The sequence below is a fragment of the Hyalella azteca genome, unplaced genomic scaffold (assembly GCF_000764305.2).
Source record: "Hyalella azteca isolate HAZT.00-mixed unplaced genomic scaffold, Hazt_2.0.2 contig3861, whole genome shotgun sequence".
Classification (NCBI taxonomy): Eukaryota; Metazoa; Arthropoda; class Malacostraca; order Amphipoda; family Hyalellidae; genus Hyalella; species Hyalella azteca.
This window is the reverse complement of record NW_025934094.1, coordinates 167,773-192,198: the sequence shown is the minus strand read 5'-3', so window position 1 is coordinate 192,198 and position 24,426 is coordinate 167,773. Positions and strand designations below refer to the sequence as shown.

Below are 24,426 nucleotides of genomic sequence, written 5' to 3'. Positions count from 1 at the left end.
AAGAAGAAAAGTCGACTATTTATTTCAATTTTCAAAGCAGCACGCAGCATAAGCTGAGGCAGTAGGCGCGTACACCGTTCGTAAACATTCGGGTATCAGTTTAGCACTAAGCTAGTCAGTCAATTTTATTTTTGTTTGTTATTCTTGGAGCAATTGCAATGTGAACGTTCATTGGTGCCTAAATTTAGTAATTGATTGATGATTTATGTTATAGTTAAACTGCTCGCGTGCCGAACGTTCGAACGCTGTCGTGAAGATGCTGCAATGTTCGTGCGCATCTGTGACGATGCCGTGCTGTTCGTTCGCAGCCGTGAAGACGCTGCAAAGTTCGTGCGCATCTGTGACGATGCCGTGCTGTTCGTACGCAGCCGTGAAGACGCTGCAATGTTCGTGCGCATCTGTGACGATGCCGTGCTGTTCGTTCGCAGCCGTGAAGACGCTGCAATGTTCGTGCGCATCTGTGACGATGCCGTGCTGTTCGTACGCAGCCGTGAAGACGCTGCAATGTTCGTGCGCATCTGTGACGATGCCGTGCTGTTCGTTCGCAGCCGTGAAGACGCTGCAATGTTCGTGCGCATCTGTGACGATGCCGTGATGTTCGTACGTAGCCCTGAAGATCTGTGACTATGCTAGTGGTCTACTGCCCTAACTTAATTGTGGCATGACATAGTGCCAAGACTAAAGCCTTGAGACTTTGAGCCCTCGTTATGTCGGTGTGTCCTTAGGACAGCCACTCTTATGCAGTATCTCTAGGGTTCATGAGCCTATATAGACTACAATTATGACGCTTTATATTCACAAAAACTCTTAGGTTTATGAGACAATGCAACAACCATGAGGCTTTGCACTCTCATCATCTCTTATGGGGTCATGTTACCATTAACTACATTTATGACCAAAACATTGCGCCATCATCTGCTATAAGTGCATCAAAAATATTTAGTTCAACAACCGACATCTTAACCCTATATTTTGATTCGCGTGTTACGAAACGCTTTAAGCGGCGTATAATAGTAGTTAATTTAGAAATATGTTTTTCTGCAAGTGTCTTCATGACTACGAGGTTCATCATATGTAATAAAATAAAATTTAGTTTGAAAATTCATTGAAAGGTTCGTCCTTGATTTAAGTGCGACTAATGATAGATATAGGAACTTAGAAGAGAGATAATTATCATTAAGCAGTATATAGATATTTTGAATTATTAAAGCATTGTTAGCACGTTTAAATTTACCTTAATGTATATACATCAGATGGGAGACTCGTAATTGTTGGCCTTCAACCTCCAAAACGTATCGGAATTTCCGTCCTTCACATCCTTTACGAGTTTTCTTCGAAATTTGGTAAATATTCATAATTCGAGTAAGACGTCCTTAATAAACAATGATAAACAAAAAAAATTCACTTCATATCTGACTTAGAAAATTTTTGACATCAATGTAGATTATGGGTCCAATAGGCATATATAACGACTTCATGGTAACGAAATTGCATTGAAGATTACGCTTGTAAAGCAGCTACCTGGCGGTTTGAACCGGTTTAAAGTCGTTAATGAAGACCGCTATGACCAATGTAGTCATATTTGGATCCTGTTTCCAGGTATTATATATTGTAGCATTAGTCACCGCTTTGGATTAGCATTATCCACATGTCCATACAGTGTGATTCACGGAAACTTCCTGTTTTGTTTTCTGCGCCAAGCAGCCCAGATATTGTACGTAGGAAAAGAGCGGGGGGTATTTCATATGAACGACCATGTCACGAAGTTTTGTATCCCAACTAGTCAGTTGTCACAATGCATCGGACAAGTGAGCCAAGCCATCGCCAACATACCCGGCAATATGCTTCAGCGAGTTGAACGGAACTTCAAAAATAGACTAACTAAACGCATTGACGATGACGGCCGTCATTTGTCCGATGTAATCTTTAAAACCTAATTATTAAAAATTCGGGTAATGTGTTTTTAAATAAAACTCATAATGTAATTATATCTTTACTAGTTCTTTATTTTATTGAGCTCTAAAATCTGGAAATTCTCGTGAATCACACTGAAATAATGAAAATATTCAAAATCTAAAGCCCTGTACTGTTCCGTGACGAACACCGATATCCATCGATGGTACTACTTTGAATATTCAAAGTTGAATTTCGCGCACTTTATTTACAGTTAAATTAGACGGTCAGATCAGATAAAGTAGTAAATTGAAGCAGTAAAAAAGCATATAACGCGAATGAATAACCGTGCGAGGGCGTTGCACCGCGTAGGTTCATCGTTGAGATGAAAGGCCTCTCTAGAATTAAAGATGAGTGCGTGGGAGAGTGGATCGAGTTTCGGGTAATTACTGCGTCTATTCGAAGAACAATGAAGACGAGGTGGCAATTGAATTCAATGAAAAAAGTTAAATAATTCAACAATACGAGCTCACTGCAATGATGATTGAATGTACTCTGGTATAAACGTTTTTTTTATGGAGACGAATTGAAGGCATGTCTGCGGGTTTGCTCGTCTATATTTTAAATGAGAGTTTGCTCCTAACATATATTGTAATTAATAATTATACATTGTAAATTGTAATTATTTGAACATGGTAATATTTCTAATGCAACTGACTGGGACCGTACTCTCAAAATTTCTTATGAGTTCCTAATTTCGTCAGCCTATCACTGATGGCTCTTCGACCTAAGCACACCACTAATGGACGAGAAATAGGTTTTTGAGTTCTGATACTAAGAACGGCCCAAAGTTTCTGATTCCCTTTCACATTGATTACTTAAATTTCTCGAAGGCGCATTTCTTTCAATTTTAATTTTCCTGTTTGCTATAGCCAGCTGGAAACATGACTCATATTACATATAACATGACAAGAAATGCTTTCTACGCTTCTCTAGTTGGCCAGAATCAATAATTAATTTACGTAGGACAGTTATTGGGTTTAAAACTATAAAAGCCGCAAAAAAATCAACATTATTATGGTGTAATCAGTTATTATGACCAGGCAGGGAGTATTAGTGAGTCGATGGAATTTGAAGTATTTGTTTCTGCCAAATGAGTCGAGGACAATTAATTACCTTGAGTTGCTAAGGCAACAGATAGAAACGAACGCAATTTTTCTTCGTGTAAGTTAGAAATGCACGAGTTGAAGGCTGCGTACTTCATGAGAGACAAAGCAACTGCTGCAGTGCTCAGTGCTCACACCTCCCACACTCTTCTGGCAACAATGCACCTTGGCCCTCCAAACAGTGACGTCGTCATTGCGTCAAGAGTTTCGGTTTGAATACAATGACGTCAATTCGAAAGTCGTTTGTTAATCTGGCGTAAACATGGTACTCAGCATTACTGGATTGAATTTTTAAATATTGAGCTCATTCATAGGCGGAAAAAACGTGAAAATTTCTTCGAAATTCAAGCAAATTTGGTTTAATATCAAGATTGAGCTCGGTTGGTAGCTCAGCTGCGGCAGCCATGGCAAGGCATTGACTGGCTGGCCAGTTGAGGCCGTGGCCGAGTGAAGGCGGCGGTCGCTGCACCTCAAGCTCACTGTTCAGCCAGAAGTCAATGGCGAACTGGAAAGGAGAGCAGTATTTAACTGCTTGTAAGCCACAATGGCTGACATTGCAAGCCAAACTGCGACCGAAGCAGTGTCGCAAGGTGTGCTTACTGAAAGTTCTTTTAATATAGACAAGAGTGAATCATCCAAAGGTGGGACTTTGGCGGGTGCGAGCAGTGGTGGTGATGGTAGCGTTGTTCTCGCTGTTCCTAGCATGCCTGCTTACCCTTCGCCCATAACTGAGAACAAGACTCGTAGCGGTGAAGCAATAGGCATTGTGAATTCTAGTTTAGAGGACATTTCTTGCGGGACAAAGAAGAAAAAAATACGCATAGTTAAGGGAGCGAACAACGTGCAGCGGAACTCAGAGTCAGACAGCCGTGCTATTAAAGCCGGAGGTGAGCTTCACAAGCAAGTCAGTGTAGCTGCAGGCAAGCTCGAGGTAGGTTGTGCAAAGCTTAACTTGGCCACGAAGATGGAGCGAGTTAACCCCGATATTTGCACCTATGGTCGTTCTAGCAGTCCTTATCTTTCTTCTGAGAATGATTGGGAGGCCAGCGATCATAGCGATACTGATGCGGATCACAGTGATAGCAGCGATGATGACAATCCCACATCGCAAGTCGACAGAATGATCGAAAGAGGAGCAAGACTCATCATGGATGGTGAAAATTCAAACTTATCATCAGAAACTGATGATACTGACGACAGTGACGATGATGAGAACTTTGAAAGCGACAGTGACAGCGATATCACTGATGTATCCCCCTTAGTATCGAACTGCTCAAGCCCCTTTAGCTTCTCACCCGTTCTCACGCGAAAAACTCTTCCCTCAGCCACATCTGCTAAACCAGCATTTATGCGGCACTATAGCCATCGAGGACACGAAGGCGACGTCGAGGATGAAATAGAAGAGGAAAGCCATAAGCAACACCAGTACGCAAAACAGGAATTCAGCAACGACGATTTCTACGGAAGTGCTTGTGATCCCAGCGTTGACTCAGACATGTCCTTAGTTGTCCAAGCTCTGTTGAAAATTGGGCTTGAATCTAGAAGCAACGGAGCGGATTACGAGAAAAATAAAAACTTACAAGAATTGAACAACCACAATTTACCTCCATTGGATTCCGCCTCAAAAATAAACGCCATTCAAGTCAATCCACATCACAGACACCTCAGAAAAAGCTCGATACCTAGGCGAAAAAATATGTCATTCACAAACGAAGAAGTAAGAATAATTAATCGTGATAACTCAATTATTTTAGAAAAATTATTAGCCGTAAGCAATAGGAGCGAAAAGTCCCCGTACAGTCACGCCGGGGTAAAACATTCTATCTCCAAACCGTCGAATTCTTCCATCAATCGGCGCAAGCAAGAAGACGGAATTAAGAAGGATAATTTGGTAAGTTAGTGAAGCTTGTAATTAATGTTTACTATATGAATTCATTCAGAGTGCTGAATTGAATCAGTTTTAATATTTTGCCACATTAGCACATAGTTTGACGCTTAACTGACTTTGTTCAATCATGGGAAATTCCAAACGGAGAAAGATCTTTTATATATGATCAGTGAAACTCAAATTATTTTCGAACGAGTTTAAATTGTAAGATGTAATTTGATTTCTGTGTGCGCGATGTTTTTTGGTGTTACATTGCGAGAATTTTTAGGTGCATGTGTTCATTGTGTTGTCCCAATTCAAATATTATGTGGGATGTGTGCTTTATTCGCGCTTTCACCATGTGGTGAATCAGCGTACGACGATGCGATCATGCGCAGTGCATGCAAGTGTAGCCACATTTTGCCTGTCCTGTCGTCAGTGTCGTGACGTTACTGACGTGCGTATTGTTTATATCTGGTAACACTTAGTCTCTCGAGGCGTGTGCAGTTTTCAATGTCATCATGCAAAAATGCGTAGTGCGTGTGTTGTTTTCAATGCCATCATGCAAAAATGCGCAGTGCGTGTGTTGTTTTCAATGCCATCGCGATATGATGCGCGTCATGCGATGCGTGTTGCTGCTGTGAGCGATCGATGCTAGCGAGCTCATGACTCAGGCGTTGGTGTAGCAGCCGCCCGATCCACAACTCGGATTTGCGTTTTGTTCTTCATTTGAGTAGGCCGCATCGATATCAGCCTATTTTCTGCCAATATATACGACTTGAAGTTTATTATCAAGATAAGTTTGATGATAAAATTTCGATCTATCTCAAGAATTATAAATTTTTAGAAGCTCAAGTCGAGTTATCTTCAGTATAAATTTTTATCTAGTATTTGATCATCATTCCGAATCTAGTTTTGGATCATGGACGTTTAAGTTTAATTATTAACAGAAAGCATTGATGTAGTGTATCACGCACAATCACTAGCTCCAAATCTCTTTTTTTAATAGAAGTCGTATACATATGAATGGCCTCGAGACTGGCATTTTACCTAGAGTTCAACACGATATGGCAACACGGCTTGAGTGCATAATTTGATTATTCAATTAATTGCCACCCAATTTCAATCTCCAGGAGCTTTGTTTGAGCTTTGAGGCTTTATTATTAGTTCAGCCATTTTGAGCATGCAAATGCATACTCGATATATGAGTAACAAGAAGAGAGTGGCTAATACAGCACACACTAGGACCGTTGTAGCGTATGACTTTTCCGGGTGGTTCAGTTAGCGTTTCTTGTCTCCTCGTTATTTGCATAAAGTGCCAACGTGCCACGCTTGGCCTCGATTCTGTTTATAGATGCAAAAATTCTCGTATTCGTTTTCAGATTATTACCAGCGCCGTACATCTAATCCGCATGCAACATAGCTCTCAAAATACTTCTATGACAACATTCGTGCCGGAATTTCATCTTCATTTTTCATATTATACGTTACAATGGATAATACCATACTTACTTATTCATTTTTCTTTAACAGAATCTTTATTTTCCTTTAATCAGTATAAATGTTGCTCTCAAATTACTGTTGAGCTTTGATTGACACTATCTTAGTTGACTCGCCTCAAGACTTATCAGTGATACGTTTAAGTTCGTAGTAGTCAGCTTTGTTCAGGCAATTAGCGATAGCGCACTTCGGAAATGCGTCAGTGGCCGGTTGTGTTGAACGATTGTTCTGAGTGTTGACGTGACCTAAATCATATATGTGTATTTTTTCATATTGTTTTCTTTTTAAAACTCATTTTAATATTTGAGTTAAAGTGTTACCTATGTACATATTGAGAAAATTCTTTGATGAAGAGCAAAGAAACAATCATTGGTTGCCATAAGTAGAGAAAATATACCTAGGCAATAGTTATTTAAATCTTAACAATAGTAAAGTAAACAAACGAATTTGATGCAGAAATCCACAGAGAGTTTGCGTCGCAATTTCCATCTAGGGATACTGCAATTCAATGATGTAAAGGTCAATTTTATTTCATGATTATTTTCTTGTTCACAGGCTTTGTTACGGCGACTACAAGACGTCAAGCCATCCAGATCCATTACATGCTCAGCATCATCATCGCATCCTTCTCGTCACCACCATCATCACAGAAGCAGCGGTCACCACCATCACCCCAGACAGCATCACAATTCCTTGAGCTCACCAGCACGGTCGTGTAGTGCCACAGCCAGGCAGACGGCGTTTCCCAGCGATCATCACCATTCTCCTAAAGAGACGGCTCTCTAAATCTCACGAGTGCCTTCGTGTGTATTATCAAATGCAACGGAACTTTTGCACTATTTAATGGTTTAAATCAATATCATGAGGAAAACTACCGTTACAACATAAGCTTTTCGAAATACTGTACGAAACGCAGAACCCTGTACATCGTAGACTTCGCTTCTTCGCACTTGATTCGTTTTAATTTTATGCATGGAACTTCGAAGAGTTTCTAAGATATCAATATTATTCTCCCGGTATATACGATGTGAATTATCCTCAGTTGAGCTGGGATTTTCATCATCAAAATAGATGCGTCAGAATGCAGCATAAGGACATCCTAGAAAGAAACTCATACAAGTTTCGACAGGGCTTATTTCGCTTGTATTTAAGCTCATAGCCACCTTGGTTTAGCTCTTTCCATGTATGAATTGGTAAGCGACCTTAATGAAATGATTCATTCCCAAGGATGAATGTTGTCGCTGTAATTGGTGTGTAACATTCCATGTGGCGCACGTTTCAAATGCAAGTCTCTTGATAGTTGCTCGAAGAAGATTTTTTTAATAGAATTTGATCCAGTCTAAAATATGTTCTCATGTGTGCTAGTGCATCTCTATATTTGTCTTTGTTGTCAGTCGTTTTTAATAATTTCATGTTTTTGTACTTAAATATTTACGGTCTTTTAACGCATCGATTACATGTTCCGTAGAATAGGAGTTTAGGAGGGAGGCTTAATTGTTTCACTGCACATCCTTTTATGGAACTTTCTGTATGACGTTCCCGCTCAACAGCTTTTTAGATTTTTCTTATAACTGATTCCGCATTTAATACGGGGATTGATTCTCGATCAGCAATACGATCGTCGCAGGTTGAGTGCCAATTCTGCGAATGTTTTGATTCGTTAATGGAGCATTGCGTTTTGGATGTTGTCCTCACGATATCATAGTTATCATCGTATTCCAGAGTAAGATCGCCCGTGTAATGTTCTGGTCGGCCTAAATTTAATTTACCTCAGGCTTCTTTCAGTGAAGGCTCTCTCAGTTGATGCCTGTGCGCATTTTTCCTTGATTCGTCATGCACTAGTTTCTGACAGCGCGTGCATGTATAGTTGGCTCCTAGATTAACTGGTAGATTTTAAATTGCATTGCTTCAATTCTTGCCTGTTGCTAATTGGCCATTTCCGCTAGTGTGTGACGGATTCAGATCAAACTTGAAACGAACGTACGATAAAGTTTACCATATCACTTTTCAAGTCCCAAAATCCCAAGTTCACCTCAAGTTACCATGTAACAACCTACTGTGCTCGAGTGAAACGTTCCAGTATAACTATTCTTCCTTCCCACTTGGCATGATTTGAACTCTCTCCTATTCCCTTTTAACCCAGTTATTCGCGATGAACTGTAACTGAGGTCAGAGTCCGCTGTGTACTCGATTCTGTTGTAAATAATTTTGTACTCGTCTTTCAGTTAGGATCGTTTTCTTCTGAACAATAAATATTAGTTTTTTTGGTACCTTGTTTGATTGATATCCAAAATGTTCTGAGTAAATAACGAGGACAAGATAAACAAATCGCGGCTCTCCCTTACCGCCTGACCAAACCTAAGTAAATACTCACTAGTAAAGATTGGTCGAGGCTGCGCTGGAATTTTATTTGTAATCAAGCGCATTATCATCACACGAGCATTTGTTGGAGTACTAACTGGGAATGACACAAGACGGTCAAGGACGAGAATTGCCGATTTAGATTGAACGCTAGAAAATGAACTAAATAATTTTCAGTTTCAAGACACGTGCATCATGTGCTCAGATTTGCTCGGTATACTGAGGCCAAGAAACCGTGAAAACATTACTCAATAAAAATCAACAGGCTTGAAACTAGAATGTAACAATAATGGCCGAAATCAATGAACATCAGGAAAAAAGTTACCAAGACACGGCTGTGGCAAAGATGTTTAACAAACAGTGGCAGCAATGTCGCATCCGCCGCAGAAATGGATAAAGGTAGTCAAGGACTTTCATTTAGAACACGGAACTTACCCGCCGCAACTAAACGGAAACATCCGTTAAGTTAGAAGAGGCATCTTCGTCCTTCAATAATTTTCTTGTGCAGTATTACATCACAAATACGGATAGGTATTTTTTACGACTACCGTGCCATTGCAATCACTGCTAAATATGTTCAGTATGTTGTGTCTCTGTCCACGTGCTGTTCGTCGAGCAAGATATGAAAAATTTCCGATCAAAACAGCCACGTCGCTCATACGAAAATATCCGGTTACTATATCATTGCGTCACACACACTGCCCTTGGAAAATGAATCATCACAAAACTTTGAGCGGAAAGGATGAAAATGAGATCTGGCTTCACTAGCAAAACAATTTGAATGTCTTGGTAGAATGTTTTTCTCCTTGCAAATTAGCTGGATGGCATTCTTATGAGAGGGCAATTACAAAATTATGCAAGATCTCTAAACGTTAATCTTGATAGTGACAGAGGCTTGAAAAGCGAGCGTAGCCCCTTCAGCAGGAGTCGATCCAGGACTTGGTGGGTTGTTGTATAATTATCGCTGACAGTATTAACATCAAAATTAGTGTGCCGTAGCTTCAAAGAGGTTAATGAACCAACGGGGCCTTGTCCTGCAGCGTGCAGAAGAGATGTCCACTCGGCTGCCTAGAAGCATCTTCCAACTTTGTATGTGTCACGCAAACAAATGAATTTCAAGGACAGTAAAAATTATAAGAAAATTTAGAATGTTCATGATAATTTCTACAAGCCTATTAATAATCAACACTGAGATACGTTCATATATCACAACATGAATTTTGGAAACGAAAACTAGACACCAACGACACCTCTTAAATAATTTTTAATCTTCACAGCGATAGAAGACCTCAACAAGAAAATACTTACCCATAGTCACCAAACCACATTAGACACACAGAAATTTGTTGTAGAATTTCTGGAATTTTAATTTTTTCAAGAACAATCTTAGTTACCAATACTAGCACCCTTTTATTTGAAATAACTTAAAGACGATTAGTCAAGATGATTTCCTCATAAGGAATTTTCCAGCTTTAATAATACCGCGTGATAAGATTATGAGGAATTACCGCATGAAAAAAAAAATGAATGAAATTAAGAAGCATTAGAATCGAACCCAGAATATTGCGTTGGTTCTTACAAAGAATATCTTAAAAAGACTAAAAATACAAAATTTCCAGTGAATGATGATTGAGGACTCGATACGCAGCCAAGCGTTGGTGTCGAGGTCAAGAAGTGTAAATCACAGCTCAGCTCACGGAGCTATAATTTTTAGTTCTTCTCAGTTTCTCGATCAGCTGAAAAAAAAACAATATAAAATCTAAAGGCAATGCAATGCTTGATGTGCATCAAAAATAACCTCCAGAAGCAGGCCCAAGATTTGAGATTATGAAAATAATTTTGTTAATAAAACAAACTGCGGAGAGTCTTTTATATTTTTAGCATTTTTTATCAATGAAAAAAGTAAAGAATTTATGACATCGGTTTCAATAATTGAAAGGTAAATGATTTCAATTTTGCAAGAGCACAACAAGATTTCACTTGACCATTCAAACTACAAACAAATATAGTTCATTTCATGTGCTTTTCATTGTCCGTCGCAAATTAAAGCAGGGAGAATCAAACACTCAATTACCAGTAGGAATAAGAGCGCTTCAACGTTAGCATCATTCACCTTTTCGTCCAGCGAGTTGATCGGAGAACGTCCAGCTCGAGCCTTCCTTCAGATCCTGAAACACACAGTTCACAATAAATCTGTATTAAATAAAAATACTAAAGATAAGTAACGAGAAAATAAATGAAAGGAAAGAAGCATGAAAACTAATAATTAATTTCATGTGGAGACACGCGGGCATGGAGGTGTCACATGAAACTGATACATGAGTAACATAACTAAATTAATTGCAATTCAAAGGCAACTTTTGTTCAGTTCATTCGCATACGAATTCTTTCCATACAAATACGAATCAAGTTTGTACAATAAACGAGGTATAAAGGTAAGCAGGTATAAAGTTCCATTGAGAGGGTAAGTAGCAAGCTATAATATTTTCAAAAATAATTTTCACCCGTCATTGCATTCTGACAACTGAAAACTCCAAAACATTGTAGGAACTCTCATACACGTTATCATCGTATCGCCTAATTCTCAAAAAAATTTCACTTTAGGATTAATTTTAGTAATGAATAAAATGACATGACGGTGCAATTATTCTCCAGATTTTTTTTATCAAAACTTGGAAAAATAGAGATCCATAATCATTAGAACTTTAAACAATTCACACCTTGATCAGGATGGAGCATTCGTTGAGACGCGTCCTGAGCTCGTCGCCAGCCTGTAGCAGGGGAGCCATCTCCTGACGCCTGGCTCTCTGCTCTTCTTTACTCAACGCCTTCTGTCAACAAAGTGAATAACATTTGATAATTATCAATAATTCATCTAACAGAAGTTGAAGAAAATTCTTAGGAAATTCACTATTGTCACATTGAAACTGTTTCGGAGACTAGCTTCATCACCAGCACCATTAAGATTGTTAGAAACGGAAAAATACAGATATTTAAAAATTTTCATCGCAGGAGCTATAAAAATTGTATAAAGTTTTTTTCTTTAATTCATGGATATCGAAATCCTCACATCTGCAGCACTGTAGGTGAAAGCCAAAATTCGGTTTCGGAAATTTATCCCTCTTATCATTCTTGCAAAAACTGTAGAAGTTTGCCTCAACTATTTGCCTAAAGATTCCTACCATTGCTTTGAACAGCAGCCATTAGGAATCTCATCTGGGTATTGATGATGAAACTGGTCACCGAATTGTTTTTAATGAAAACATTTTCTGTGATTCAAATTATTGTCACAATTCTTATTCGAGCAATCAAACAATTTATTAAGCCTTCAAAATATTTCATTCTTCTTAATGCTGAAGATGAATTCTGACTGATAGAACTCGACAACCATTCCTACTAACAGCCAACAATTTAAAATACCAACGCAAGTGTTGGATGTGACTACAAAGCGTCACTGAAACAGCTAATATACAAGAAAACATGGCACTTATATGATATATTTATGACTAACGAACTGGCCAGCCGGGATGTTCTTTAGTAGAGCAAAATCCCTGACAGTGTTTCGGTAGGTCAGTAGCGCCTGCATCACGTCAGGGAAACGCTTCTCCAAGTCAGACGAGGCTTCCAAGCTCTCAGACTTGCTCGATTGCACTTCCTGGAACGAAGGTAAATTGGTAAATCCAAAGAAAAAATACACCTGTTTCGTATCGTCAATCGTTAAAAAGGAAATAGTAGTAACTAAATTAGAGTCTGATCGCATCTGCCCTGATGAATTGCTCTTGCAATTAAGATATTTTAACGGTAGAGTATATTAAGCATGGATTTTAAAAGTACTAGTATAAGGAGATAGTCATACAATAGTTCTGATTGATGACAAATTATTTAAACATGAGTGACCATCAATTGAAATCTGTATTATAAAAGATGTGGATAGTTCAGTTCATCTGCCCATAATAAATGTTTCATAATAAAAAGATGTGTGAAGCCAAACAAGGTCTATCTAAAATCGTTAAGTGCAACTTTTGAGCGATTGTTTTAGAATTGAATTTTTCCAAATATTCTATTCACCATATACCTGAATCACGGACACCTTTTTCTACGCTCTCATTAGTACGCTAATCTTTCGAGAAAGAGCTAGAAAATCACGCGTTGGTTTACATAAATATTAAGAAAATGGCACTAAATTGAATCTTCTCACATGTCCGGCTTTGTAGTTCATGCCCAGCAGCGTCATGAGGCCAAGCACGTAGTTCCTGACGGCCGCAATCTCCACGTGTCCAGCCTCAGCCTCTTGCCCAGCCTCAGCCTCGTGCCCTAACTCATTTTCTACGGAATGTAGCTCCAATTCATTACTATTTTCATGATTTGTACTAGTTAATTCTTTGGAAGAGGCTAACGAAATATCTACAACTTCATTCATACAATGTCCACTTTCAGCGGCTAAATTTATATTATAACTATTTGTGAGTTGACTAGAAACACTAGATTCTCTAGAGCTGTCGATAGAGTTCAATTTCCCTAGAGACTCCCTATAGAGATATTTGTTAGTAAGAGATATTAAGGCGAAAATTGAACGCATAGCCTTTGCGGTGTTGAAATCATGCCTCAGGCAGTCGTCCACATTCGCTTTGGTCTGCAACAACGCCTGTCGAAGAGAAGCAAGACACTCAACATTTTTATAGGATTGTTCGAAAATTTTGTTAAAACAGGTCAATAGAATGTAACGGATGTATGCGTAAGTAAAAATGTGTGAAATATCCAATCAAGTACAGCTCAAAAACTTTCAATAGAACTTTTGACGAATTTCAACGCGTTTTGATTTTTGATAATGAAACTCAAAAAAGAGATTCGGAACCACTTTATTTGAATGGCTTTCACCAAACATTGACTATGATAATTAACATTTCCAGATAATCAAGTACACATTGCAAACAACGAAACTTTATTAGAGTTACAGTACTAATCTAAAGCACATACATAGGTTCAACGTTTTTCTTTCAACTAAAGCGATGGCTTCTTAATTCATCGTGAGTTCTACGGGAAGCTCAAAGTTCTTACCTGCATCAGAGGATGCTGCTCGCACGAAGATGTGCGAATGAGGTCGACTTTGGGGGTGGAAGACAGGAAATGATGAGCCGCGTTCAGCATCTCTTGAATCTTGGAGACCTGATTAGCAGCCTGAGCCAAGGTACTGTCTCCATATGTCACCGCTGTACAGCCAGAAATATTAAGTCAGCGTAAATGCGTCAACGAATCACCTGTCAATGTTGGGATCAGAATTGTAGAGTGTCAACATTATTTGCAGCCTCGATCTTGCACAGACATAGTTTTAATTCCCGTTATTGGTTTCTTGACGAAAGGCTAGAGAGATTGCCGGAAAAAATCAGTATTGGGTTGGCTTCGTAAATCCATATCATTGCCACCAAATATTGGATGTATGTTGGCTCTTGACATAAGGTGTTTAAAATTGGAGACAAACAAGAAGCTAAATAATATCAACAAAAACGTAAATTCAAATATTTAAAATAAAACGCTAGCTGAAATGTTTCTTTTTATACCCACAATTATTACAGCCATGCACTAGTTATTTAGTAACGGTTTAACCGTTGAAAATGAGCCTGGCGCAACTTCACACACACCTTGCCTAAGCCATGGAGTCGGGCACAACTTTACACACTCATAAACACATTGCTCGGGTCTTGAATGGCTTTCAGAACATAACACACACTTCACATCATGCACTGCAAAAGCTGAGGCCAAGCTGCCAGCACCACTAACGGTTTGTGTAATGGGAAGTGAGGGCGAAGTGTCGGAAGGTGTTGGCTGAATGTGTCTGCAGAAGCTCCCGGATGCTCACAACGTTCCCTATACTCTTCGACATCTTTTCACAATCGATTGTCAGATGTCCTGGGAAGGATGAAATAAATAATTATGCTGATGTTATCTGAACAATCAATTCAAATTGAAATAGAAAGACAATTAGAAAAAATTAGACATGTTTGAGGAGGAAAAGTTTTTGTCAATTCAATTATCGGGAGTCAATTCAAAAAAGTGGGGGAGTAAAATTTGAAGTTAAGAATGAGCAGATTTGCCGGTGGAACATAAATGAAACAATAAGTTGCTTGTATGAAATAACAAACCAACTCATCTATACTTAGAATTTTAACCACAAATGACTAACAAGGTCACTCATATTGAAAATAGATGATTGAATCGTAGCCCAGTCGCAAATAAACAGCATTCAGTGGAAATTTTAAATCATCAACTAAGGAATAATTTAATTCAAAATGATTTGAGCTTTCTTTCAATTATACAACAGGAGAAAATATGGTACAAGAAGATCTACAAGCGAAACTAAAATACCAATAGAAATGGCAGTATTATTGCAAGATCAGCTTCAGTTATTAGACGCACAGAGTGTACAACTAAAACAGAGAAGCTTCGAGAATTTGCAAAGAAACGAGTCACGTCATGTCACTTGTCTAATCAATCACAATGTGCGAACAGTGTGTTGCATTGATAATAAAAATCATTATTATAGATATAATTTTGAAGAGACCAGAATGCCACCAGTAGTTGGTCCAGATGTTGCTAGAGTGTCGAGCACAGCACTGAGCTTCCTCGCAGTAGTGATGAGGGAACCACAGGTCTATTCCTCCGCTGTGGACGTCCAGTGTGTCTCCGAACACAGAGCTGTAAATGAATAAATAATACCATAATACGCGGATTTATACAAAAATTATTTTATGGTGAACTGCGAATTTCAAATATAGCATAAATATTTACATAAGAGTTACGAACATATACATAATAAAATGATATGGATGTAAACAAAATCGGATGACGGTGAACTTAGAATTCAAATACAAAATGAACTTGTGAACCGCAAAATGTAAGTGTAGCAAAAAATAAAAATAAAGACTATTGTAAAATTTGCATAATAGATGACGATAAAAGGTACTTCTTCTAGAAATATTTTCCACTGTGATTCCATTAAAACTTAGTATCTTTTTCACATAAACAAATTTACATAGTAAATTCTTGAAGGAATGCACAAACCTGGCCATGGCCGAGCACTCGATGTGCCAGCCAGGTCTGCCCCTGCCGAAGGGCGACGGCCATGAAGGCTCGTCCTTCTTGCTTCCCTTCCACAGCGCAAAGTCGATGGGGTGTCGCTTGTGGGGGTCTTGCGCGTCCGTTTGGCTTGCCTCAAAGCTGTCATCAGCGCTTAGCTCGCATTTAAAATCCTCAGGCAAATGAAGACCTCTAGATTTTCTGTAGGCGATGTTATTGAAGAACACTGAACCTGCAATGAAAATGAATGTCACGTCATACAGCCATTGAGTTAACTTCAAAATAAATACGTACAACTTGAAACTTATACAGCTGGGCAAAAAATATGATCAAATTAGGACAGCATCACTAATATGTCTAATCGGTTTATATGTAATGTTTATATGTAATATGTAATCGGTTTATAACGGCATTGATATTTGACTCGTGTCTACCAATACTTGAAAATAAAAGTGCAAAGGAATATAACAGCTGAAGCAAGTATACGGTCAAGCTTTAATGATATATGAACACTGAAATCGTCCATCAGAATGCTGACAGCCACTCACCATCAGTAGCCTGATAGCAACTCACCATCAGTAGCCTGATAGCAACTCACCATCAGTAGCCTGATAGCAACTCACCATCAGTGCAGCCTGATAGCAACTCACCATCAGCAGCCTGATAGCAACTCACCATCAGCAGCCTGATAGCAACTCACCATCAACAACCTGATAGCAACTCACCATCAGCAACCTGGTATGCAAAGCCGGCATCGAGAATGTCTTGCACGAACTGGATGACGTGCGGAATGTGTTCTGTGACGCGCATGGTCTTGTCCGGCCTCTGGATGCCCAGCAGTGACATGTCTTGCCAGAACTCAGCCTCAAAGTGTCGGCTCACTTCCCCAATATCGCTCTTAAACTGGAACAAATCAATGTGCAGTGAAAATGCCAAGAAAAACTCTACCTTGACATAGAAATTCAATTACAAATAATTTGCTAGGCTCAAAATTTTAGTAGAACATGGAAAAAGAAGGAAAAGGCTACTTAATTCAAAATAAGATTGATAAAAGCCATTAAATTATTCCATCACTAGATACCTCTGACAGTTTATAACAAGTCGATTCAAATTACATATAATCATGGTAAGCTTACTTTGCCTGTGTTGCTGAAATCTAAAACAATTCAAGGCATCAACCTTCCATATCATATGTGATAGGTATTTTAGGTATTTTTATGAACCGAAAGACTACCTACAGAAACTTTGTAAATAAAAAATATTGCTAGACAAGCAAATAGTATACACATACAAACCACATTTCTGCAGCATTCTCACATAATTTGCTTTTTTGATGATTTTGTCATCAATATCCGTGACTCCCATGACCTGGAAGACGCTTAAGTGGAAATAGTCTCTCAAAATACGTCGGATGATGTCAAACCGGAGATAGCAGCTGCGAAAATCAACTGATTATTAGTTGTAGAGCAATAATAAATATCAACAACAAAACAAAACATATCCATCTATTATTTAGATGGATATGTTTTGACAATAAAATCAATAAAATAAAACAAAACATATACATCTATTATTTTAGATATTTTTTACACAGTCATTAATGAGCATTCAACCTACACTGATCAATGACCCAAAGAACATTAGTGTTCAATCAATGGGAAATAATAGGCCAAAGCAACAGTCAAAATTACCTAGATTAACTAAGGCAAAACTTCAAGCACCAATAATTTGCTTTCATTGATCTGGTCAGAAATAACCTAAACCAGCCTAACTCAGCTCAGCTTTATTTAATCTTACAGGCCATGACCGATGTGGGCTGAGTCGTACACAGTTGGACCACACATGTACCACATCAGGTGACCAGGTCTCTTGGTTATAAGAGGCACCTAAAAAATACAGCAAAATATGACTAGTTTGTGGTAATGACAAACAAATGTGAAAAATGCAAGCAGCAAAATTAAAGGATTAGTTAAATTCCCAAAACTGATTTCTTCACTTTAAACTGATTTTTTTCACTTTAGATAATTAGTTTTGCATAAATAAAATAATGAATAAATTTTTCTATGACTTGCTCTCCGATGCTAGTGCCACTATTCATTTCAAATAGCTTTGTTAGCAGCAACTAAAGATCCAGTCTGTACAAAAGCAGATTCCAAAATAAATAACTAACATTGTTATTTAATTTTTGTATTCTATTGTGAACTTAGATGTACGTACTGTATACATCAAGCATAAGACATTTTTATGAAAATTCAAAAACATTAATGGTGTGTAAAATATTGCCCTAATAAGGCATGTGGACATCGGTAGGAATGGCTTGCAGCATCAGTACTTACACAAGAGTTTTTGCAGTCATTGATAACAGATACTAGGCCATATTAGCCTAAAAGTAACTCCATAAGACGTAACTGATTCTACAGTACGAATGATTAATACTTGAATTGAAACTCATTGGTAGAACAATTATAACTGGCTTTTTCAATACTGTGCAATTTTCCTTTGTGTGTAATGGATTCCATACTTCTTTACAAATTCTAGAAATCTTTTTTATTACTGGTAGCAGATTAACAAAAAATTTTTTATACATTCAGCATCAGGCATCATCATACTGGCTGAAAAGATGGAAAGCTTAATAGTATTTCCACTTAAGAACACATTTCAATACAGATCTAGGCATTTTATTTTTTTAAATTTCAAAGTCATTACAAATAATTCTGTCATAGAGAAAATTTATCTAATGAAATTTGTGGCAAAGGCCAACCTAAAAATTGTATCATGAATCATCAATTTAAATTTGTACAGTTTAGGACAAACCCTAGTTTTTACTGCTGAGTTATAAACTTCTATTCCAGTGTCAAATCCAGTAGGAAGCTCCCATGGAGGAAGGTTGTTGCATGGCTGACTGAAACGAAAACAACCTGAAAAAAATTAAAATATTGAAAGTCTCACCAGTAATATTAATTATTCATAACAATTACGTACTTTCAAGAATTCATAAAATAACATGACAGGAGCTTAGAAATGCTAAATTACAGGCATATGAGAGCATTCATCAATTACTAACAAAGCTAAATAAGGTACCTTATCATGGTATTATTATACTAACCAGATGATAGAAAGCGGAGCGAGGGCAAGACAGCCCCATATCTAAAAATGTGGGAATAATTGTACATTTTTTTGCACTGCTTATGAAGAAACATTTTTATACAATTTCATTCCACTAGAAGAAATTCAACAATATATACTACTTAATTTATGTTTCACTGAAATTAGAGAATTTAGAACCAAAATAAATAATTAGTAGCAGATTTTTGTAAAACTTTTTTCATAGCAACATCAATGCATGCATAAATATATTTCACATGCCTTGTTGAGTAAAAATCAAGCTCAATTAAAAAAAGTGAAAAGTTACAGAAACCTTATCTTGTTAAAGATCTCACAATGGAGTTTTTTTCTACCACAAAAGCTACGGTACATTCAATCGCAGCAGTGGTATTTAAGAAATTTTCTGTTATTATGATGGCTTCATTCTGAGCCTTGTAATACCTATAAATAGGTAAAATATAGCAGGAGGCTACTTTTATTGTGTAGAATATTTTATTTACAGTCTCAGACATACATAAAATACTCTATTACTATTATATAAATACTCTTTTAAATACATAAAATACTCCATTTTTACAGTCTCAGACATAAATAAAATATGAACAGAGTCACAGAGAGTCTGAAAGTCAGACACTCTCTGTCTAACACAGGGTTGGCAATGATTAAATCAAAATGATTAAATCATGTGATTAAATCACTTGATTTTTTTATAAAAAATCATGATTTTTTTTATTTTTTTGATTTTTTCATATATTTAAATATATTGAGTGGCAGTCTTTAATTTATATTGAGGTATTGTTATTCATGGTTTGGTATAAATGTATCATGAATGACAAATTGGTATATAAACTTGTTGCCTTTAGTGTGTATTAGGTTCCAATAAATTGAATGTTTTTGGTACAGAGGCATCAAGTGTGCAACACATTGTACATAGCTAGCAGCTTAGCTAATTCTTATAAGGCTATAAGTAGTCTTTAACTATTTGGCTATTTGTTATATATTGATTACAATATACAATTTAAATGTGTTAGATAGCTTATACAGGGTGGGGCAGAACTGATTGAACAGTTTTGAGGCAATATAAAAGAGTAATGGAGGTACATAAAGAAGAAAGTTTATTTTCCTCAAGATTAGCATAACATACCATTTAGAATACTTATGTTTTGAAAACAATATCAGGAAGATGGGGTTTGTTAGCTGCATCACACTGTTGGAGTCGTTCTGGGAAGTTTCCTACAGCACGTTCACACATATGGCAAGGTATGGCCATAACCTCTGCTGCAATAATCCGTTCCCTTAGCTGTGATAGGGTGTGAGGGCGACTCTGAACCCCTTTCTTTTAGATGTCCCCAAAGAAAGAAATCGCAAATACTCAAATCAGGTGACCTCGCAGGCCACTGTAAATCACCCCTCAGAGTCCGGGAACATGCGTTTCAAAACATTGAGTGACATTCGGGCTGTGTGAGCTGTAGCCCCATCCTGCTGGAAGCACACATCTCCAGATGCTTCATTTTCGACAATGTTTTCCATCATGGGCTGCAAGAAATTTTGCAACATTGCAGCTTTGTGATCGGAATTCATTGTTACGGATACTCCCTCCTCTGAGAACGACTCCAACAGTGTATTGCAGCTAACAGCCCCGGCCCCCATCTTCCAGATATTGTTTTCAAAATATAGGTAAGTATTCTAAATGGTGTGTTATGCTAACCTCTAAGGAAATAAACTTTCTTCTTCATGTACCTCCATTATTCTTTTATTTTACCTCAAAACTGCTCAATCAGTTCTGCCCCACCCTGTATATTGAGAGGTTAAGATTGTATTGACCTTTTAGGCAATTAGAAAGATTTTCCACCTTATTACAAGTATTCTAATTAAAATATTTAATTTCAATCTTTAAATACCGTATGTGAATTTAAAACTAGAAACAAAACAATTACTATTATAAGACTATATATAAAATAATTAAATGCAGTAACTGTATATAAAATATTTGAATTGTGCACATGTTCATTTCAAACAGTGTTAGCTTTTCTCATAACTTAAGTTTCGTTCCAAGTCGTATGAGGTTTGTTTGGTTATCGCTCAGTTTATGTTTAGTATTGGTTTATTGGTCTAAATTAAATGGAAACAGTGCAGTCAGTCACTCAATCACTACTAGTCGGTGTGTATAGAGGGTAGAGTCTGGTAGATTTATAGGACATAAAACTTGTTTTTGTATATTGAAGCCAGTTAAATGGTCAATATTTAGCTCATTACCTTGCTCCATACAAACTTTACAAAGCTAATGAATAGACTTATCAATAATTGTTTGCCCAAAAATCCCTCAGTGGTAAACACCACCTTGGCCTGTTGGCCATTATTGAAGGCAATAAGTGCCCTTTTTAGCCATCCATTATGATCCATATACAGTAAGCGCAATAAAAACTGGCACCTAAAAAATAAAATGTGAAATTCATCTACAAAGCCTAATGAAGGTGAAATAAAAAATAAATAATTACCTTAAAATTTGTTTTAATACTTAGTCATTTGACCTTTTGCCTTCAGGACCCTCTCAAGGCGATTTGGCATACTCCTGGCTAAGTTTTCAAAATATTGAACGTCCATCTCCTGAATCCAGAATCGTTTGATTTCCTTTTTTAATTCTGGAAGCGATGTCAAATTTGCAATTCTCAGCTTACTCTTCATGTGTTTCCATGCATTCTCGGTGGGATTAAGATCAGGGCTATTTCTACACCATTCCAGGACCTCAAACCCTTCTCTGCAAGGAAATTCTTCACTTTATTGGACATGTGGCAGGGAGCCTTGTCATGCATGAAAATTGATGTTCCATGAATTTCATAGGGCAGCAGCAAATGATCCTTTAAACACTCGATGTAGCGATCACCATTCATTGTGGCGTTTTTTGGGAGGAAATACAAACCCCCTCTAACCATAAGGCCACTGAAACAGCCCCAAACCATGACAGATTCAGGATGATTCACAGTTTTAGATGTGTACTTGGGGGCAAAAGGGTCAGAGCCACTAGGCCTACAGACCCTTTCCCTTCGGTTGGAAAACATCTGAAACGTGCTCTCGTCGCTCCACATCACTTTTAACCATTGCTCAGGTCTCCAATGAAGATAACGACAGGCAAAATCCATTCTTTGCTTCACCATACGGGCATTGAGAAGAGGTTTACGTGCCGCGACCCTGCAAGGTAGGCCTAGGTCTTTTTGCAGGCGATGCTGCACAGTACGGACAGACACCTGCTGAAGCAACATCGGATGATTTTTTTTCAGTTGGACTGCAGTAATTTTTGGATTAATGGTAACTTCACGCTTTATAAGCTTGCCAGTCATTTCTGAAGTCTTTTTAGGTCTCCCAGACCCCACTTTCCTCTTCGGCACCTCCCCAGGTGTCAACTTTTTTTGCGCTGCTAGGACCCTCAAGATGGACCTGCGGCCCCTCCCCGTACGTTCACAAATGTTTAAAATACTCACTTTTTCTTCACGTAATGTCATAATGCACACTTTTTCCGCAAGTGAGAGGTGTATAGGGGCCATTGTAATCAATTGCACTTTCACAAGGATGTTTATTCAAAAAAACGTGTTTTCACTGAAAAATCGGGCCTAGCGCGCATAGAAACATACACCTGTTACAAACACAAAACGGCAACTAACGTATCGCCGAGTGACTGGCAACACTCATCAGGGTCTCCGTAATTGCCAGAAACCTCCTTTACAAGATTGCGATATTTACAGCAGCTTAAACGCAAATGAAATTGACCGCGCTAAAACAGTGAAAATGGTTGGAAGGGTGCCAGTTTTTATTGCGCTATCTGTACTACTGTTATTGTTAGTAGGCTAATTGCAACATAAAAAAATAACACTTCAAAAAGACAAAAAAGCTGAAAAAATTAAAAAAATCAAATAAATAAAAAAAATTATGAAAAAATAAAAAAATCATCGATTTTTGATTTTTTTGATTTAAAAAAAATAAAAAAAATCACCAACCCTGGTCTAACAGAGAGTGTGAAAGTCACACACTCTCTCTGTCTAACAGGGTAACAGAGAGTCAAGATCACCAGTGACCAGTAGACCAGGGTGCTTTCTGCTAAGCCATGTTGATGAGCAAATGTTTCACCACTCATATAGTGGATTGGAATTTTCTTACATATGAATGAAAACTTGTAGCTTAAAGTAACCAACTTTTTTAGACAGTTGGAATCTTACAGCTTGATCCTACAGTTTTAATCCAATTGGATAGAAGATCACTCATCTAGCAGTAGCAGGAATCTTGCAGCTCCAAAAATGGCAGGAAAGCTCTGGTCATGGCTTGAACAATAGATACCATCAAATGGGGTAAAAAGGGACGGTTTTGAGCATTTTTTGTTAATAACTTCTTACCATGAAACATTTCAGAAACAAGTTTAGGCTCATTTTATAGCTCTTTGCGAGGGCTATCGAATGGCATCTTAAAAAAATTCCATATGCTATTTGTATGGCACTAGATGCAATACCGTATAAAAGGCTCTTGAAATAATCTTGAAATGGGTTAAAAAGGGACACTTGAAATAAAACTCAATTTCAAACATTTGAAGCATGCAGAGTGTACTCATCTATTACTAACAGTACTCTGAAGTTGTCCTCTTTCATTGTAGATGATGTAGAGGTAAAATAAATGACATTTTCTTTGATTTTTACTTGTTTTTTCTTTATTGATATGATATTACCATATTCATTAATTACCGTATTATTGATGTGATATTAATGTATCCATGGACATGCCATTGAGCATTGACAAGAACCTTGTCCACTGCAAGCTTCATATCAGCAGCCATGTAGCATTTCTTCTGTATCTGTAAGCTTACAGGATGGTTTGTAATTTCACACCATTTTAATTGGGGTAAGTGAATTTACTATAAAACAAAAATTGTGAAAAACATACTTGAAAAAGGAAGGAATGTTTTAGTGACAACCATCATATGTTTTGAAGAAATAAATCATAGTTTAGGTCAATTACTTTTCATTCTATGATGCCTGGTGCACAATTCTATATATGACAGTCTATGCACAATTTTGTGATGACCGATGATGCACTAATTTTTCGATGAGTGAAATTTTTTTCGCTGAGCAAGGTAAATGTACCGTCAACCGGGGCAACTCGGGACTGGCGGGGCAACTCGGGACTGGCGGGGCAACTCGGGACGCACCTCTGACACGTCGTAAAACAGTCATAGTAGCGAAACTAATTGGAATATTGCTAAACTAAATATAGTGGCCTAAACAACAACATTTTTCCTATCTATGTAGTATAAAGGAAGTCGAAAAATATGACATTTACTAGCTTTGAAAAATTCCTGAAAAAAATGGTGAAAAACGCTATTTTGAAAAGTTACTTCTGCAAGGTCTGTAGCAAAAAAAATATTTGCCATATTAAAAAATTTTACTTACATAAAAGTTGCACCCAGTTGTTGGCTTG

The 24,426-nt window shown here is 37.7% G+C and overlaps 3 protein-coding genes across 3 annotated transcripts; 2 read left to right on the top strand and 1 right to left on the bottom strand.

The window, feature by feature from the left end:
- The first annotated feature begins 264 nt into the window (after positions 1–264).
- Positions 265–624, top strand: LOC108681585 (putative uncharacterized protein FLJ45035). Its single transcript, XM_018170631.1, has one exon. It carries the CDS (start codon positions 265–267, stop codon positions 622–624), a length of 360 nt encoding a protein of 119 aa, XP_018026120.1.
- A 2,869-nt stretch (positions 625–3,493) lies between these two features.
- On the top strand, positions 3,494–8,693 carry LOC108681599 (clumping factor A). Its single transcript, XM_018170648.2, has 2 exons — positions 3,494–4,950; positions 6,982–8,693. Exons 1-2 carry the CDS (start codon positions 3,604–3,606, stop codon positions 7,210–7,212), a joined length of 1,578 nt encoding a protein of 525 aa, XP_018026137.1. The 5' UTR covers positions 3,494–3,603; the 3' UTR covers positions 7,213–8,693.
- Positions 8,694–10,326: 1,633 nt separating this feature from the next.
- Positions 10,327–19,142, bottom strand: LOC108681609 (probable cysteine--tRNA ligase, mitochondrial). Its single transcript, XM_018170659.2, has 14 exons — positions 18,968–19,142; positions 18,676–18,779; positions 17,659–17,747; positions 17,179–17,296; positions 16,587–16,764; positions 15,847–16,093; positions 15,347–15,480; positions 14,566–14,694; positions 13,846–13,997; positions 12,986–13,432; positions 12,299–12,442; positions 11,508–11,618; positions 10,901–10,955; positions 10,327–10,523 (listed from the first exon to the last, which is right to left on the bottom strand). The coding sequence occupies exons 1-14, from the start codon at positions 19,059–19,061 to the stop codon at positions 10,498–10,500; spliced, it is 2,028 nt and encodes a 675-aa protein (XP_018026148.1). The 5' UTR covers positions 19,062–19,142; the 3' UTR covers positions 10,327–10,497.
- Between the last annotated feature and the right edge of the window lie 5,284 nt (positions 19,143–24,426).